This window comes from Poecilia reticulata, linkage group LG2 (assembly GCF_000633615.1).
Source record: "Poecilia reticulata strain Guanapo linkage group LG2, Guppy_female_1.0+MT, whole genome shotgun sequence".
NCBI lineage: Eukaryota > Metazoa > Chordata > Actinopteri > Cyprinodontiformes > Poeciliidae > Poecilia > Poecilia reticulata.
Window position 1 is genome coordinate 30774354 of NC_024332.1, and position 17636 is coordinate 30791989.

Below are 17636 nucleotides of genomic sequence, written 5' to 3' on the forward strand. Positions count from 1 at the left end.
AGCGAAACGCTTACCTCCTGGAGATCTGACGCGCGAACTCTATTCTGCCATCAAAAAGAGAGGGAACATTGCGCCCTTCGTGTGAGAATGCGTAAAAATAAACTGCGTGCATTTAAAAAAAAAAAATTAGATCAAATCGCGCCTTTGGGTGACAGTCTGAGGCAAGAGGCTGCACGGCACATGATTGACGGCGGGGTTTTTGGTGTTTCTCTCTGCGGTCGTGCTTCTCATTGGCTGACAACGAACCCCCGACCAAGAATGCGGCCACGAGATTGGCTGCGCGTCCTCTCCAGCTGTACTTCAAAGAACACGCTCGCTACAACTAGGTAGTGTCGGGGTAGCTGCGAGCCAAGAGAGAGAAACAAACCCGTGTGACCCGAGTCACAACGCGGTGAAATCTCAATCACATTGGAGTCATACAGCCTCGACACCGCGGACACTCTCGGCGCTGCACAGAGCCCGGATATGGCTACGTCTATACTCGGGGTGAGTCTGACTTGAGTCGCTTAAAAAAGTTATTTTCTTTCGCAAAAACTGAGAAACTTTGTTGTTGTTGTTGTTTTGTTTTGTTTTTTCCCCCCCATGTTTACGTTCGTTGTCAGGTTTCAGTGTTTTTTGTAGAGAATCACAAATTAAAAGTTTGTAAAAAAAAAAAAAAAAAAAAGAAGAAGAGTGTCCTCATTGCAGCACTTTTAACTTTAAAGCAAACTTGGACAGAATGCAGATATATCAACCTTTTATTTGACCGCTTTCTGCAGATTCTTATAATTAAAGTTTTGCAACCATCAGTATGAAAAGTGTGTGGCGGTTTTGATATTTGACTTGTGTTTAGAAAACGTATTAAAACTGCTCTGTGGTGCTCACATGACAGGAACATATATGTCTTGTGTCAATAAATTATCAATGGCATGTCTTAGAAATATAATTACTTCATAAATACTCCATATTAAAGAGACACTTTGTTCTGTGTGCCCTCAGGAAGAGCCACGGTTTGGAACTACACCCCTCGCAATGCTGGCTGCAACCTGCAACAAAATCGGCAACACCAGTCCTCTGACAACTTTGCCAGACTCCAGTGCTTTTTCCAAAGGCGGATTTCACCCGTGGAAAAGGTCCTCCTCCAGCTGCAACCTGGGCTCCAGCCTCCCCGGTTTCACGGTGGCGACGAGCCGAGCCTCAACTGGACTGACGCCGACCAGCGGCGCGGGCAACAGCGCCTTCTGCTTAGCCTCCACCTCGCCGACTTCCTCCGCGTTTTCCACCGAATACAGCGGTCTGTTCTCCAACTCTGCCGGCGTCACGACGCAGGACTCCGGCCAGTCCGCCTTCATCTCCAAAGTGCACACGTCGGCGGAGACGCTGTACCCGCGGGTGGGGATGGCGCACCCATACGAGTCGTGGTACAAGTCCGGCTTCCACTCCACCATATCCGGCGACGTCGCCAACGGCGCATCCTCGTGGTGGGACGTCCACAGCAACCCCGGGTCGTGGCTGGACGTGCAGAACCCCGCCGGAACACTCCAGACCTCGCTGCACTCCGGGACGCCCCAGGCCATCCACTCACAGCTCAGCGGCTACAACCCGGACTTCTCCTCGCTGACGCACTCGGCGTTCAGCTCCACCGGGATCAGCCCGTCCGCGTCTCACCTGCTGTCCACCAGTCAGCACCTGTTAACACAGGACGGCTTCAAGACAGTCATTCCCACGTACACGGACGCTTCCGCCGCCAACGCCATGATTTCAGGCGGCACTTCAGGAATAAGTAGCTCATCCCGGTCCTCCAGGCGGTACTCAGGCAGAGCGACGTGTGACTGTCCGAACTGCCAGGAGGCCGAGCGGCTGGGGCCCGCCGGGGCCAGCCTACGGAGGAAGGGACTGCACAGCTGCCACATCCCGGGCTGCGGTAAAGTCTATGGGAAAACATCCCACCTGAAGGCGCACTTGAGGTGGCACACCGGCGAGCGGCCTTTTGTGTGCAACTGGCTTTTCTGCGGCAAAAGGTTCACTCGGTCCGACGAGCTTCAGAGACACCTGCGCACCCACACCGGCGAAAAAAGGTTCGCATGTCCAGTGTGCAACAAGCGCTTCATGCGCAGTGACCATTTGAGCAAGCACATCAAAACGCACACGGCGGGCGGAGGGGGCAAAAAGGGCAGCGACAGTGACACCGACACCAGTAACCTGGAGACCCCGAGGTCCGAATCCCCAGAACTTATTTTAGAGGGGGTGAACCCCAGAATTACAGTTAAGGATCCGTCTCCTCACGACGAACCGTGAGGTTTTAATTCTCCAAAACAAACAACAGACAGCAGCTTATTAAATAAACTGCACAATGAAAACGGGTCCAATTTCACAGACTTTTGAAAAAAAAAAAAAAAAAAAAAAAAAAAAAAAAAGGGGGGGGGGGGGGGGGGGATATTTCCAAAAGCAACTGCAAAATTTTAAAAAATATATATATTCTTCTCTGGCGTGATGAGTATGTCATTGGTAAATTCATCCTAAATAAAACTTTAATTTACTGTAGGAATATTTGGGAGGGGGGAAAAAATGAAAAGGATGTTGAGAAAATGCTGCGCCAAACCCTGTTGAACTTTGCTTGGACAGTGTTGTATATTGACGACTTAAAAAAAAACAACAACAAAAAAAAAATCGAGTGTGTTATTTTCCATGTAAATGTTATAGGCTCTGATTGTTTTCTTCGTGTTGGTATCCTGGAAATCAGGGAGTTTTGCTTTTCGACGCACTTTTGTGGATATGTATGTAACACAGCTTTTCAAAACTTCTGTTTATCTTTTTTTTTTTTATTTCTTTGCTAAAAAAAAAAATAATTATCTATATATAAATGTTTACCTGTATAAAGTCACACGTATAAAACCTTCATTTATCGTAATTAAAACATGTTTAAAACATGCCGTGTGATGTAGAGTTTATATTTATTTGTCAGGATTTAATATAGAAAAAAAATGTTATACATTTTTAATTTAACCCCTAAAATACCTTTTGCTTCCATGGTTTCCCCTATGGAATAAATTAATGTTTAATGCCCCGGAAAAGACATTTCATGCCCAAATGAAAATCTTGTTAAATGGTATTAATTATGACTTGGAGCACGTCGCAGCCCCATGTGTCTTGTATTTGCGGTTAGGGGATTCGTGTCTTATCAAATATCTAATTAATCTCCGAGACATCTATTGTTCACTTTCACTTTATCGGGGGCTCCGCTGACAAAAGTCCCCGGATTTTTATTCTAATTGTCCAAATTAACTGCTTTAATTTGCATAGCAAATATTACAAAAAAATTATGGACATCTTTTTCTTTCTTTTTTTTCCGCAGGAAAACACGGATATAACGGGAAGAGCGTTATTTCTTTTACTGGCGAGGGAAAGAAGGGGGCAAAAAGTCAAATGCAAATGTTGAATTTTAAATGCTTTCTGCGCGCCGCAGTCAAATGGTCCCTGTGTGTTATTTGAATATCAGTGGCCCCGCACTGAAAAGGTTCAAGGATGCTCTCTGACTTCTTTGTGCTTACCCAGTGCAGCGTCCGACTCCCAAAGAAAAAGAGAGAGAGACGGGGAATAATTACAGCATGAATCCAGGACTGGGAATACATCATGGAAGAGCATCTCACCCAGACAAGCCTCCATTTTTACCCCCCATAAGTAGGATGTTAAATTGAGCAGAAGGCAATAGGGAGGGAAATTATTTTCATTTCCTTTTGTGCAACTGCGTTTTTTAAAAGGAAGCGGCCAGATTGTAAAACTATGACATTAGGCATTCAATTTGTTCTTAGCAAAAATACATATATAAAAAAACAAAACAAAACTATGATTTCGTTGATTCAATTGGCCGAGTTGGCAAAATATCAAAATTATTTTACAAATTGACACAAAAACATTTTTTTGCTAATAGCTCGATTATTTAACATATTTAAAAAATGCAGCAAAAAATTGCACAAAGTATCTTTATAAAATTACTTTGTGACCTGCAGAAAATGTATAAAACTAGCGATTTTCTTAATGTATTTTTTAATGCTAAAAAAAAACTACATTAAACATTTGGTTTGAGAGGAAAAAATATTTGGACCAGTTAAATTTTAAACACACAAAGAAGCGTAATATTTCACCTCTATTCAGTAGCTAAAGATTTTTTAATATATAAAAAATAATTTTGTTTTACATTAAATAATATTACATTGCTTAGTTTTATCAATTTGTTTTATTAATAGTTTCCATATTTTTTCTGTTATTTATATATATTCCTTTGAACGCAAATAAGAGAAAAATCAGAAGCATTTCACATTAAATGTATCGTATTTATTTGAAAGGAATTAATAGGCTTCTATGCCGCATTGTGGCGTAAAAGGGGGAAAAAAACGACCACAGATGGAGAATAAATCACAGAAAGTTGTTTTTCATGAAAACTGTTGATAAATATTAAATTCAATTCCACGAACAAAATTGTTTCCAATGATGAACAGTTTATACAGCTCTAATAAAATCACGGCTGAGAGCGCACGGAGGCGCTTGTTGACATTTTCTGTTCACTGCTTCCCCCTAGTGGAGATAAACTAGACTAACGCGCAGTTTGTGCACAAAAAAGATTCCAACCAAGATCCTTACAGGATTTCCAACTCTTATCGATCATGTAAAACAACACAAAAACAAAAACATGCCTGCATTTTCTTGCATTAAAAGTAAAAAGAGAACATTTTAGATAAAAAAAACGTTAATATTTTCTTTTTATCCTCTCCCTGCTTCTCTCTCTCCTGTCCCTACTCCTGCTCCTAGTTCTTCCTCGAACTTCTCTTTCTTCTCTCCTCTCTCTGCTTCTGCTCCTCCTATCAGCTGTTCTGCCTTTGTTTCCGTCTGTGCTTCTTCTGCTCCTCTCACCGTCTCCACTGTGACGTCTGTCTTTATCCCGGTCCTCCCTGCCTCTCTCGCGGCTTCTACTTCTGTCCAATCCAGCCGTAGAGCTGCTGACTTCCTGCCTGTCCCTGCTGTTGTGCCTCCTTCTCTCTTGACCTCCCTCTAGCTTGATCTTGTTCTCGGGGCTGCGATTGCGACTCCTGCTCCTTCCCCTTTCTGTCCTTCTTTGTCTATAATCTCCAGAGTCCTCTTTAGCCCTCTTCTGTCCAGCGTGGGGGCTCTGTGACCTGTTTCTGTGAGAGGAGCCCTTTTTCTGACTCTTGACTCTTCGCTCGCTCTCTGAGCTGTTATCCCGACGGGAATCTTCTTTCTTGTTCTTCTTCTTTTGGCCCTTGGACTTGCCGTGGCCGTCTGAATCAGAGTCGCTGTCACTGCTGCTGCTGTTGGAGGAGTCGCTCGAGCTGTCGCTGCTATCCTGCTTTTTCTTGTGCTTCCTTTTGCTTTTCTTCTTTTGTTTTTTGCTCTTCTTCTTCTTGGCCTTCTTTTTGTCCAACCGGTCAAGTTTTCTGTAAAATGCGGTGGGGAAAATCCCCCAAAGAACACTTATTTTAAATTTTCTACTTTTAATTAATAACCTCAAAGTTTACCAAATGTTTACAGCAGATGGAAAAACACAATAAAGTCAGAATGTACTTACAAAAACCCCCCCAATAAGATTTAATACGTCTTTATTACACAAACTTATTAATGATTGGATTTTTTTTTGTGATCCAAAAACATGATTGTGTATTTTTATCAATATGAGGGTTTCTGATATGCTTTCTCAGATATCTTTAAAACAAAGAGATTTGCTAAAAGAAAAGAAGAAAATGTTGAACTTGTTGTTACCTGAGCAGTTTCTGCTTCTGCCTGGTCGTTAATGCTTTCAGAAACTCCACCTCTGGATCATCTTCTTCATCGCTGGCAACATATTCCTTATAAAGCATAAACATTTAAATTATTGCCACAGGGAGAATATTAGATTGCACATTCAGATGCATATACAATTTTCCATAGGGACTAAATATATGTTTTTAAAACCGATATTTTAGCAGTTTTACCTGAGACTAATAACAACCAACATGTGAAGGCATCATCAGTTCTCACACTTTATGATAAAACCACAGACTTTCATGCATTTGTAGGCATTTTAGAAGGAGCAACACACGCCAAGTGAACAATTGTTCAGTGGAGGAAAAAATGTCCACTAAGCTTTAGGGATATCTTCCTACTAGGTGTATAAACATAGAGACTGCTTTCCGCATAGCTTGTGGCAATRCAGAGACGGTATCACTTATGGTTTTATTCTAATAATGAATGTTTTCTTGTCACTAAGAGGCACCCAGTTCCCCACCTGAGCTGTGGATCCACGCAGCTCCTCCAGTGTTAGCATCAACCTCTATGCTGCCTCTCTGATTATCGCTCTTCTCGCCCAGCCGGTCAGTTCGGGATGACAACCAGTCGTTACGGTTTCAGATGACAACTGAGCAGTACTCTGTAATTGTTTTAAAACACAACTACGCTTTGAACTCCTTCACATCTTCCTCCCTGACCCGTCTGCCGTGTTCCTTGGTTTTCATGATGCCGTTTGTACACTAATGTTCTCCAGCACACCTCAGGGCTTCACAGAGCAGCTGAGCAGGTCGTCTATGTTTAGGGTGTATGACTACACAACTCTGGAAAAAATTAAGAGACCACTGCACTGAAAACCATTGAAAATCTCCTGGTTATTCCTCCAAATGTTGATTTCCAAACTCTTCCCGAGTTAAAACATTAGTATTGTTGTTTCTAAATGAATGCAAAATTGTTTTCTCTGCATTATTTGAGGTCTGAAAGCACTGCATCTTTTTTTGTTATTTTGACCATTTCTCATTTTTTGCAAAAAGATACTCAATTTTTGCTTGGAATTTCAGAGACAAGTTGTCATTAGTTCATAGAATAAAATAATATTCATTTTGCTCATACATATACCTCTAAAACGTAAGAAACTGATCATTTTGCAGCGGCCTCTTAATTTCTTTTTTCCAGAGCTGCGTGTGTTTGCATATCGTCTTGTGCACACCGAGGTGACAGTGAGACAATTACCTGTGCTGGATCACAAACAGTAGAACTCCTATCAAGGACACATTTCTTCAGGGCAAAGCCACTGTTCCGCATCTCAGCCATTAACTCGGAGGGGTGCATCGACGGGCCTGTTGGCACAAATCACAGCCTCAGAGTCCCATTGATGTGGGAACGCATACAGTCCGCTATCTCCACAGTGGGAATTTCAGAGGCGGCTTTGTTAACAAAATGGGACATCAAATCAACTCACTCCACTTCCGGCTGAGCAAATCATACAATATCATTCTCTGCCAAAGCAGCAGTTAAGGGAATCAGAATACACAATAATTACATTTTTTTTTTCTCCCGGCACAGGAGGGGGACCATTACGGCACTCCACCATCAGCCCCACTGACTGGACTCTCCCAGGGTAAACATTATTACTTTACAACTCAATTCGCTGATTGCAGAACTCAGAATCAGCTCAGGGCAGGGAAGCGGGAGCTGAAGCTGAGGAGGAAAGTGCAGCAAGAAGCCAGACAGATAAAAGCTCCTGCAGAATGAATGTGCTGGCTTCTCAACCTCACCAACACAAGGCATGCTGCGGAAACATGTCAGCAGACCTCATGCTTCATCATTCATAACTCACCCGTACGGCAACATAAACTCAAACCTACTTGTCTGAAGCTTGCACTGGGCTGAATTACGATAAAAAATGACAACAATGTTGTAGGAGGATATTTAAACCTGCATCACCTGCTGTTTCGTCTGTGGCCACTGAGCTGGCGTTGATCCCCGACAGTCCGAACAGCGGGCACTCTCTGTCCGTGTTCACATGGCCCCACTTGTGACACTTGATGCATCTCACGTTGCGCACCTTGAGAAACAGAACGAGCCTATTTAGTTTATTTATAGAGCAACAAACATCGTTTCAAGACACTTTACAAGACAAACATTTGCAATTTATATGAAAAATTTCTACATTTGAATCAAAATACAGATAAATCTTACAGCCAGAATTATGTACATACAATTGGTTTCCAATTATAGCACAAAAAGAAATCGCTGAAGTTTAATATAACAATTTGAATACTGAAGATGAGGGTAATATACTCTAAAAACAAGAAGGAGCTCAATAGTTTCAAATTATGCTCTTAAAACCAAAGGGTTTGTCAAAATTACTTAACTCTCTCCAATAATGCAAGCAGAGATGCACAACCAGGCTTTCCCAGTAAAATACTGATTCCCAGATTTCAGCTTTAACTGATTCTATTGTCTTTCCGTAGAACTATAAAATATTTAACAAGAAAAACATGCTACAGGTTCCCTAATGAAGCGTAGTACCTTTTAATCCAACCCACAATGAAAGAATTCATGGACTTATACATTGAAGCTTAAGTCCATGATATTTACTGAAGTCACTAACTGCATGAAACTAAACGTTGTTTTTCAAGTGGGGAGAGTTTGGAAGCATTTAATGTTTTGTTTTTGTGTTTTTATGTAGACATGTTGACCAAGCAATCAATGGAAAACTGGATAAATTCAATCTCTGCCCCGTTAACCGGTGCATCACCAATAAAAAAAAACAACAAAAAAAACAAATTTGCTCTCGCCGTTATTTCATCACTCTGTGTCAACAGGGTAACTTCATGAAAGGAAATGTTGCATTTAAATGCTCAATTGGTTTCAAATGTAAATGGACAAAGGAAAAGAAAGACTAAACTCAATGTTTGCAGCAGTTTCCTTAGAATACGTTTTAAGGACGTTTCCATGACTTTGAGGCAAACGCTGATCATGTGTATGTGTCGTAACCTGTCCAGTGTTGGTACTAAACTTGATGATTTTTTTCCCCTGGAAAAATAAAAGTTAAGCAAACATGGTAATGAAGCAGAGTGCTGGTGAAAAGCTTGGTTTGACATGTATAAATAAAACTAGATTAGCAGATATCTAGTTAAACCAAAAGGCTGTACAAATAAATTGCCGTTCCAGTATTCTTGGAACTCCATTCCCTTTTAGCTTGAATATTTATTCTGCGCTCTGCTTCAATTCTACTGAACTTCTAGACTCAATTACCTTCAGGTCTTTCTTGGCTTTAGTTCTAACAGGGATTTTCTCCTCCTCTATATATATATCTATATATAGTTTCTCAACTTTAGAACCGTCGCGTCTTTGTGCTGTTACGCTTATTTCAGTGATGATCAAATCAATCTGGCAACATTTTAAGGCTGCAGAGTTCTCCATGGTTGCCTTGGACTATCAATGTAAAAGAAAATACTCAAAAATAAAATATCCGAACAGAAAACTTCTACTTTTTTTTTCCTCTGTAAATGGATCAACAAACCAAATGCTCAGTTGAGGTTAGTAGAAATTAGATAAAGGTTTTAGTTGCCTGCTAATGGTGTAATCCTTTCATTTTCTGTTAGTCTGTTTTTACCTGTGTAAACAAAACTATTCTCTCCATCAAGGAACCCGAGGCACATTTTTGTTCTTTTAAAGTCAAGGTTTGTTGCATTTAACTGCACGACTAAAGTGGTTTTGCATGTTGTTTGTTCAAGTGGGAATCACGTGTCAGTGTGTCCATGCTCGTTAAAGAACGAACTTATCTGGCTTTTCATGTGTGATTTTAATGGCATTTCTTATTTAATGGAAATAAAACCGCAATTGCGAAATTTTGTTTTTTTTGACATTATCAAAATATCGGAAAAGTTTTGCCCACATTTCTAATGGAAATGCAGCTGGTATGACTTCAGTTGAAGCTCTCCGTGAGTCTAATGTGTAAACTTTTCCAACGTCATTGTCAGGAGACAGTGATGTAAACACAGTGGGACAGTGATGCAAGGCCTTGGATTTTTAGTGTACACATGTTTGGGTGGAGGGCTGCACAGTGGCGCAGTTGGTAGAGCTGTTGCCTTGCAGCAAGAAGGTTCTGGGTTCAATTCCTGGCCCCAGGGCTTTCTGCATGGAGTTTGCATGTTCTCCCTGTGCATGCGTGGGTCTTCTCCGGGTACTCTGGTTTCCTCCCACAGTCCAAAAACATGACTGTCAGGTTAATTAGTCTGTCTAAATTGCCCCTACGTGTGAGTGTGTGTGTGCATGGTTGTGTGTCCTGTGTGTCTCTGTGTTGCCCTGCGACTGGCGACCTGTCCAGGGTGAACCCCGCCTCTCGCCCGGAACGTTAGCTGGAGATGGGCACCAGCAACCCTCCCGACCCCACCAAGGGATAAGGGTGTCAAGAAGATGGATGGATGGATGTTTGGGTGGGACGTGTTTTGCCCACCTCTGTTGCGACATTATCGGTTCGCTGATGACAGAAGTTTTTAGTTAATTCTAACATGAGAAAATCTGCTTAAAATAATCATCTCTTACCTGGATACCAAATGGTTGATCTCTAATATTCATGTCATCTTTCGCATACCTAAGAGATAACAAAGCAACCAGTGATTATACGAAAGCAACAGATTGAAATTCTGACTACAAATGTTACAAACCACCACTTACTTCTCTCGAGGAGCCAACTTCTGCCATTCAAATTTGCACTCTTCTTCTCCTTCCTAGGAAGCAAACTCTCTCAGTATTAATTTTTCTTCAGTGGTTGCTATTACTCACATGATTTTACAATCTAAACTATAAAATAATGTTTTAATCTGCAAGACATTTGAATTTCCTCTAAAATTCCATTTTAGAGAAAATTTAGCACATGGCTTGTTTTAAGCTACATCCTGTTCAAAGATGTGACACGATGTTTATAATACTTATTTGTAAGTGATAAGAACATTGATATAAGAGATGTATTAAAACATGGGTATTTACTTAAGTGCAAAACCAATGATTTGCTTTCTTTTTGAGAAATATATCAAGTTGAAGCCTTAATTTTAATTTAATTTGATTTAATTTACCTCTTTCTTTTCCTCTTCAGGTCAGAAGCAAGTTTTGGAGAATTAAAGAAAGAAAAACAAATATTAAACCCTTAAAGTCTTCACCTTAACAAGAAGTTGAAATGCAGCGCTAATATTTTGAAGAGCTGCACTGAGCAAGAGATCATTTACCTTTGGATGCTCCAGGAGGAGCTTCGTACATAAAATTGAGTCCATTTTTAACACGATCGTCTCCCATCAACAACCTGCAGGTGAAAAAAAAAAAAGACATTGCACTTCTTTTTAAGGACTCATAGTTAAGGTGCACAATGTATGAAGTTGGAGGAGTCCTTGAGAGAGATTTGTTTCAAAAGGCCAACACTAACCTGTTATTGTATGTGTCCTGTTCTTTTAAATACGCCTGCATAAGGTCTTCCTGCTTCCTCTTCTCGAATGTTAGTTTCTGTTCGGCAATCCATACCTACAGGAGAAAAAGACAGGAGTATTCATAGCAGATTTTCTTTCTATTTCCCCATACATATAACATTAATAACTCAAGAGCATAAATTACTCTTACGAACGAAATGGTAATGAAGATGTGCTCATCCTACTAACTGTATCATCAATACTTTATTACAATTAATACGTTTTAAGAAGAAAATAAACAAGTTCATGACATTAAGTAATAAAAGCATTTAAGTATGAAATGTGTTTTTTTGGCATTGATATGTAATTGGTTGTTAAAGTCTTTAAAAAAAAATGTTATTAAATTTTTCATATTCCAGAAAGTGTACGTTTGGACATAATTGTTTAAAAATATCTAAATGTTCAAATTAAGGTATTAAACTTAAATAGATAACATATCATTTTAGGGTTGCCTTAGTAGAACAAACTGCTGTTATAATGCAAATCTTTAAAAAAAAAAAAAAGACTCGTCAGTTAAAACATTCAATTTAATCTGCTAAACTATTTCTAAAACCAAGACCACAATAAACACACCTCAGCAGCTGATGTGCATTTCCTGATATTTTGTGATTATTGAAATGTTGGCTTTTTGTTTCTGATCGTAAGTAGCACGTCTACAGCTAAATGGCTAAGCTAAAGCTCTTTAGCCTCAACTATGCTAACGTTTATGGTGAACCAACTCTTACCTTCTTAATATTCGACTTCGAAGCAGGATGAAAATCCTTTTTACACATAAAATTAGCAAACGACTTCCCCATGGCGGCTGTTAAGGACTGTAAGAAGACAGTAAGCTGTTGCGTTACGTTGAGCTAAAGTAGCCACTGGTAGCTTAGCTTCCCTTCGCTTGTAAATAAAACCCAATGAGCGAGATGAAGTTGGTTTCATGTTGGTATAAATAAGGTCACGTGTAAAATTCGTCATCAAACGCACACCACCAGTTTTATATATTATATTATATTATATTATATTATATTATATTATATTATATTATATTATATTATATTATATTATATTATATTATATTATAATCAGATAATTCCATATGAAGTTTGTCTTTCCATTACATACACCACATAATTACTATTTAATGGAACATTTCCTTCTCCTTTGTTTTAGTCAAATGTTGTTATTGAGTCCATTTTTGAGTGCATAATTATTAGGCATGATTATTTAATCATGGTTAATGATTTATTCTAATATATTATTGTTATACATTCTTATTCTAATATTTAATTTTACTCCGAATAAGACAGAAAATAAGAAGTTTCTTTTTACTACGAATCTAAACCTAACTTCATCTTTTTGTCACGTGACAGACCTGTTTCCGTATCAGTGGATTGACTGCTGAAATCCTGCAGGCAAGCAAGAATAGAAACCGATTCTGACAGCTGCCAGACGACTCCTCAGGTAGTATGGCCTTCTTATATACCCGTTTAAAAGTACATCGTTGCTTTGTCGTGTACAAGTGGCTGCATTTGTTTGGATTGTCATAAAGTAAGGGGTTGACAAACTTTACTACTTTCTCCTACCTACTAGTCTGTGGTTGAAATGTTTCCATCCTCCTGTGACACCTTTGTGGCTCTGCCTCCTTCCTCTGAGGGACAGCGCGTCATTTTTGGGAAGAACTCGGACAGACCCTGCGATGAGGTCCAAGAGGTTGTGTATTTCCCTGCCAGAGACTATGGTCCAGAGGAGAAGGTTGAGGTGGGTGTTACATTCATTTAGTTGCTCATGACTTCTCCTTGCTAAGTATGAAACTTCATAACTTTTTAAAATCTCCCTTTCTTTTTGTGGAAAAAGTGCACATACATACAGATCGAGCAGGTTGCCCACACCTATGCAGTTGTGCTGAGCAAGCCAGCATGGCTGTGGGGGGCAGAGATGGGTGCAAATGAGCATCAAGTGTGCATTGGGAATGAGGCAGTGTGGGGCAGAGAGAGCGCTGATGGAGAGGAGGCTCTGCTTGGAATGGACCTTGTCAGGTAAAATGCCACGCAGACATATTAATAACCCATACAGTTGAAGGAAAAATGAATTAGAATTTTGGTTTTTTTTCTTTTTTACAAAAGAAGATCTGTGTTTGTATTCAGTCTACTCTGAGTCTTTAAAGTATTTTATGAATTGATCTGTACTGGTATTTACAGCTATCTGACAAATCGGAAAAATAAAATTGACCACTATTACAATACCATCTGCATCTTATTCTACATGTTCTATAATTATTTCTGATCAAGTTTGTGAAATAAAAGAAAAATGTGATTTGTGATTCTTCAATTTTACAGACTTGGTCTTGAGCGAGCTGACACGGCTGAGAAAGCTGTTGATGTCATCGCTGCGTTGTTGGAGAAGTACGGTCAGGGAGGCTCATGCATGGAAGATCAGAGTGAGTTCACCTACCACAACAGCTTCCTCATCTCAGACCGAAAGGAAGCGTGGGTACTGGAAACATCCGGGAAGTACTGGGCAGCAGAGAGAGTGGAAGGTAATCAGAAAACTGCAATTGGAAACAAAGAAAATGTTTAATTTGCATCCCAACGGATGTGCCACGCGTCTAGTCATAATCATTTACAATGTCTTGCAAAGGTTATCACACCCCTTGAAAATCCATCCATCCATTTTCTTGCACCCTTGTCCCCTGGTGGGGTCGGGAGGGTTGCTGGTGCCTATCTCCAGCTAATGTTTCGGGCGAGAGGCGGGGTTCACCCTCGACAGGTTGCCAGTCTGTTGCAGGGCAACACAGAGACACACAGGACACACAACCATCCACACACACTCACACCTAGGGGCAATTTGGAGAGGCCAATTAACCTAACAGTCATGTTTTTGGACTGTGGGAGGAAACCAGAGTACCCGGAGAAAACCCACACATGCACAGGGAGAACATGCAAACTCCATGCAGAAAGACCCCGGGCCGGGAATTGAACCCAGAACCTTCTTGCTGCAAGGCAACAGCTCTACCAACTGCGCCACTGTGCAGCCTTGAAAATGTTCAAATTTTTTATCTTACAATCACAAATTCAAATGTAGTTTTGTTAAGATTGTTTTGTTATTGGGTTGGTCTCTTCAATAAAATTCTGTTAGAATAAAGTTTGATTGTGACATGAAAAAAGTGTTGCAAAAGAATTAAAAAAGAACAGCAAAACCTGAATTTATCTGAAAAATCAAAATTTTTTCTCGGAGTACAGTGTTACATTACCAAATCAGTAATATATCAAATGTCTGAACCCTTATCTAGGTCCAGTTTTAACACGTTGCTTCATTTACTGGTGACTTATAATTTCACGCCTCGTTTCCAGAGGGATATCGGAACATCTCCAACCAGTATGGAATAACAACAAAGATAAACAAGGAGCATCCAGGAATGAGGGAATACGCTCAGAGCAAAGGATGGTGGGACGGGAAGTCAGAGTTCAACTTTGCCACGGTCTACTCCTTTCTGACGACAGCCAGAATAGAGTCTGCTGGGACTCGGTACTGCGAGGGGAAGAGCTTGTTGGAAAAGAGAAACGGTTGGTTTTGTTACTCTTTGCAGGAAGAATTTTGGAAACGTTGACAGAGGCTTCATGGTTGTATTTTTTTTAATTATTTTTTCTCAAGGCCACATTACTGCAGAGGCAATGATGGATATCCTGCGAGATAAAGACAGTGGCATCAACATGGAGGGCCTGTTCATGACAACAGGAAGCATGGTGTCTGTGGTACCCACGACTTCGGCTCTGCCAGGAGTTCACTACTTTACAGGAACTCCAGATCCAGAGAGGTGCTTTGGTTGCAAGCTTTTCAGTTCATGAGCAACTGCAGGTACAGAAGATTTATAACGTTCTGTCTTTGTTCAACAGGTCTGTTTTCAAACCATTCGTGTTTGTGAAAAACGCACGTGAATTGAAGGAGACGTCCTCCCCCAGCTTTGGTCCAGATGATCCCGTGAAGAAGAAACCTCGCTTCCAGAGCAAACCGGACCGCAAACATCCATTGTTTGTGAAGCACGAGGTTACGGCCGCCATCATTGAATCTTACAAGGTTTGTCACTCTGAAAGCCACAAAATGCACTTACCTGATTGTTCACCGTAGAGAGGTTTAGTGTTAATGTATTTTTTTTTTTTTTTTAGGAAAAAGGACAGAAAATCACAGAAAATCTGAGGCAGCTTGAGAAAGAGACAATGAAAAAGATGGAGAATATTCTCGCAGTGGGTGTGCAACAACCTGATGACTATGTGAACCTGTTCTCTGAGTGTGTCCAGGAAGAGCTGAGTGTTTACGGCAAAACTTAAAGAGCTGTGTGAGATTTAAAAAAAAAGTGCAGCAGTGCGTTTCCTAATGTGCTGCTTGGAGCCCAATTTAATTACCAACATGCAATTAGGAGGAACCAGTAAATAACTGAACTTAATAAAATCATTGCACAGAACTGCACATCAATCCAACATCATAATATTGTTACTTTTATTAAGTGAACCATTGATTGTAAAAACACAGACAAAAAACCTTTAACTATAATATTAATTAAATATACATAAACAGATGTGCAGCATTTGGCAGAACACACTACAAATTTCATTGGAGGTTTATTAAAAACTTGCAACACAATAAAACAAACTTTAAAAAAAAACAGACAATTCATCTCTTTATTTGAAATAATTAAAACAGCAGCATTAAACTTTATACAAGATTTATGTGTTCGGTTAGTCAAGATGAGCATTTTCAAGTCAACACAGCAGAACATTTTTCTACAACTCAGATCGACTAGTTGAACATATTAATCGTCTTGGTCTTCAGCTGCAAATCAGTCAAGGTTTTTTCTTTTAAATGCATCTTCCACAAACATGGACAAGAAGCTGCACATTTCCCCTCAAGAACAAATATTTTAACATAAATAGGAAGATTTCAGTATTATGTGCTGAAAGAAATACAGTAGTAACGGTGCATTAGGGCGATTGTAAATTAATTATATCTATCTAGCTGCACTCTTTGGCAGAGTACATTTCTACCCAAAAAACCCAGCAATTTTTAGATTAATTTTGCATATTCACAAGAAAAAAACAAAGTAGATATTCTCTATCAAAGTTGCAGATTTAAAAAAAAAAAAAAAAAAAAAAGAATTCCACGATTATACATTTCCGATATCATAAATGTATGCCTTTAATTACAGAAAACAGTACATTTTTCTTATGAATCTAAAACTATTCAACATCAGAAAATACCAACTTTTTTTTCCCTCTTGTAAATATGTTAAATTAATCGTAAAATTTCTGAGATTTTTTTTGGCAGAAATGCTCCTCTATGACCAATTTTCTTTTATCTACGACAGCCCTAATGGTACACATGAATGTGCAAATGAAAAAGATGTTCCAATATCCCTATAAATTAAATCTTTTTTAATTAACAGAGTATGAGACAGCAGTTCTATAAACATTCAAAATGAGTAAAGAGAAATTCACAGCAACAGCTTAATATTGTTCCACTGATCTAAATTGCGCAACATGAGAGACTTTCAGTGCATCCAGTAAAGCAGGCAGACCCAGTTTATGACCATTTTTTAATTCTAAGAGTTTACTATTTTTATTAAAACACCATCTATAAACACTGCTAACATGGCCTGAGAAACATTTACTTGGGCTTTTCTAAGATACTGGTAACCTTCCCTATAAAATGTAACACTTCCACTCACAATGCTCAGAAAGCTGAAAACTTAAGTAACAATACCCGTGATTACTTTAACAAATGCTGAACATATAATCCTGTCTTCCCTTCATCACTTTACGACAGGGTTTATCAGCCTTTACAATCCAGACATTTTCAACCTTCTTCCTTCTAAATATTTTTTTTACACCTACATCACCTTTAAAAATAATTTATTAAGTGAAATAAACATTTGAATAATTAATTTTGTTAAAATAATTTTAAACTAAAGAACCACCATATATTTTAATTCTAATTTCAGGTCTTAGATCAAAAACATTAGATTTTTTTGCAAGAGAGTAATATTTTTTTAGTATATTTAGAAATGATAACATAACACGACTAAGAAAAAAAAAAAAAATCAAGTTTCATATTGTGTCATTCCGCTTTATAAGTTCAAAGGAAATGTTTGAAATGCTTCCAAAAATKTTGGTTTTCTACTGGTTTTTATTTATTTACATCATTTTTGCTCGTTTCTACGTCACTTTATGCATTTTAAGCCATAAAGAGCCACTTTAGAGGATCTAAAGACTCAAGTGTAGAGCTACAGGTTGCAGACCCCTGTTTTAGGGGGCTGGCTTTAGGACGATGAATTATAATGTGTGTATAGATAAAAAAAAAAAATTAATACATTCAGTAGATAGGCAGCATTTTTTTCCCTGCAATATCAACTTGGCCTCTTTGTGTTTCACC

The 17636-nt window shown here is 39.3% G+C and overlaps 3 protein-coding genes across 5 annotated transcripts; 2 read left to right on the forward strand and 1 right to left on the reverse strand.

The window, feature by feature from the left end:
• The first annotated feature begins 28 nt into the window (after positions 1 to 28).
• On the forward strand, positions 29 to 10969 carry sp9 (sp9 transcription factor). Of its 3 annotated transcripts, XM_008399089.2 has the most exons (4): positions 29 to 486; positions 979 to 2057; positions 7324 to 7378; positions 10865 to 10969. In XM_008399089.2, exons 1-3 carry the CDS (start codon positions 466 to 468, stop codon positions 7361 to 7363), a joined length of 1140 nt encoding a protein of 379 aa, XP_008397311.1. In that variant the 5' UTR covers positions 29 to 465; the 3' UTR covers positions 7364 to 7378; positions 10865 to 10969. The 3 variants fall into 3 exon arrangements, with proteins under 3 accessions (XP_008397311.1, XP_008397302.1, XP_008397293.1); XM_008399080.2 differs by lacking the exon at positions 10865 to 10969 and having other exon boundaries at positions 7324 to 7697; XM_008399071.2 differs by lacking the exons at positions 7324 to 7378; positions 10865 to 10969 and having other exon boundaries at positions 31 to 486; positions 979 to 2909.
• On the reverse strand, positions 4293 to 12152 carry cirsr (corepressor of RBPJ and splicing regulator). The gene is made up of 10 exons (XM_008399103.2): positions 11954 to 12152; positions 11189 to 11283; positions 10995 to 11068; positions 10845 to 10858; positions 10447 to 10499; positions 10315 to 10363; positions 7705 to 7825; positions 6991 to 7097; positions 5755 to 5840; positions 4293 to 5432 (listed from the first exon to the last, which is right to left on the reverse strand). Exons 1-10 carry the CDS (start codon positions 12023 to 12025, stop codon positions 4727 to 4729), a joined length of 1377 nt encoding a protein of 458 aa, XP_008397325.1. The 5' UTR covers positions 12026 to 12152; the 3' UTR covers positions 4293 to 4726.
• Positions 12153 to 12564: 412 nt separating this feature from the next.
• On the forward strand, positions 12565 to 15554 carry scrn3 (secernin 3). The gene is made up of 8 exons (XM_008399036.2): positions 12565 to 12674; positions 12804 to 12971; positions 13068 to 13249; positions 13550 to 13749; positions 14564 to 14776; positions 14865 to 15027; positions 15107 to 15287; positions 15377 to 15554. Exons 2-8 carry the CDS (start codon positions 12816 to 12818, stop codon positions 15536 to 15538), a joined length of 1257 nt encoding a protein of 418 aa, XP_008397258.1. The 5' UTR covers positions 12565 to 12674; positions 12804 to 12815; the 3' UTR covers positions 15539 to 15554.
• Positions 15555 to 17636: the final 2082 nt, after the last annotated feature.

Coding starts and splice junctions, on each gene's coding strand:
- scrn3 (XM_008399036.2), top strand. CDS start 12,816: ATGTTTCCATCCTCCTGTGACACCTTTGTGGCTCTGCCTCCTTCCTCT. Junction 13,750..14,563: donor GGCAGCAGAGAGAGTGGAAG/GTAATCAGAAAA, acceptor CCTCGTTTCCAG/AGGGATATCGGAACATCTCC. Junction 15,288..15,376: donor CCATCATTGAATCTTACAAG/GTTTGTCACTCT, acceptor TTTTTTTTTTAG/GAAAAAGGACAGAAAATCAC.
- cirsr (XM_008399103.2), bottom strand. CDS start 12,025: ATGGGGAAGTCGTTTGCTAATTTTATGTGTAAAAAGGATTTTCATCCT. Junction 11,069..11,188: donor CAGGACACATACAATAACAG/GTTAGTGTTGGC, acceptor TTTCACCTGCAG/GTTGTTGATGGGAGACGATC. Junction 10,364..10,446: donor AAGTTGGCTCCTCGAGAGAA/GTAAGTGGTGGT, acceptor GTTATCTCTTAG/GTATGCGAAAGATGACATGA.
- sp9 (XM_008399071.2), top strand. CDS start 466: ATGGCTACGTCTATACTCGGG. Junction 487..978: donor TGGCTACGTCTATACTCGGG/GTGAGTCTGACT, acceptor GTGTGCCCTCAG/GAAGAGCCACGGTTTGGAAC.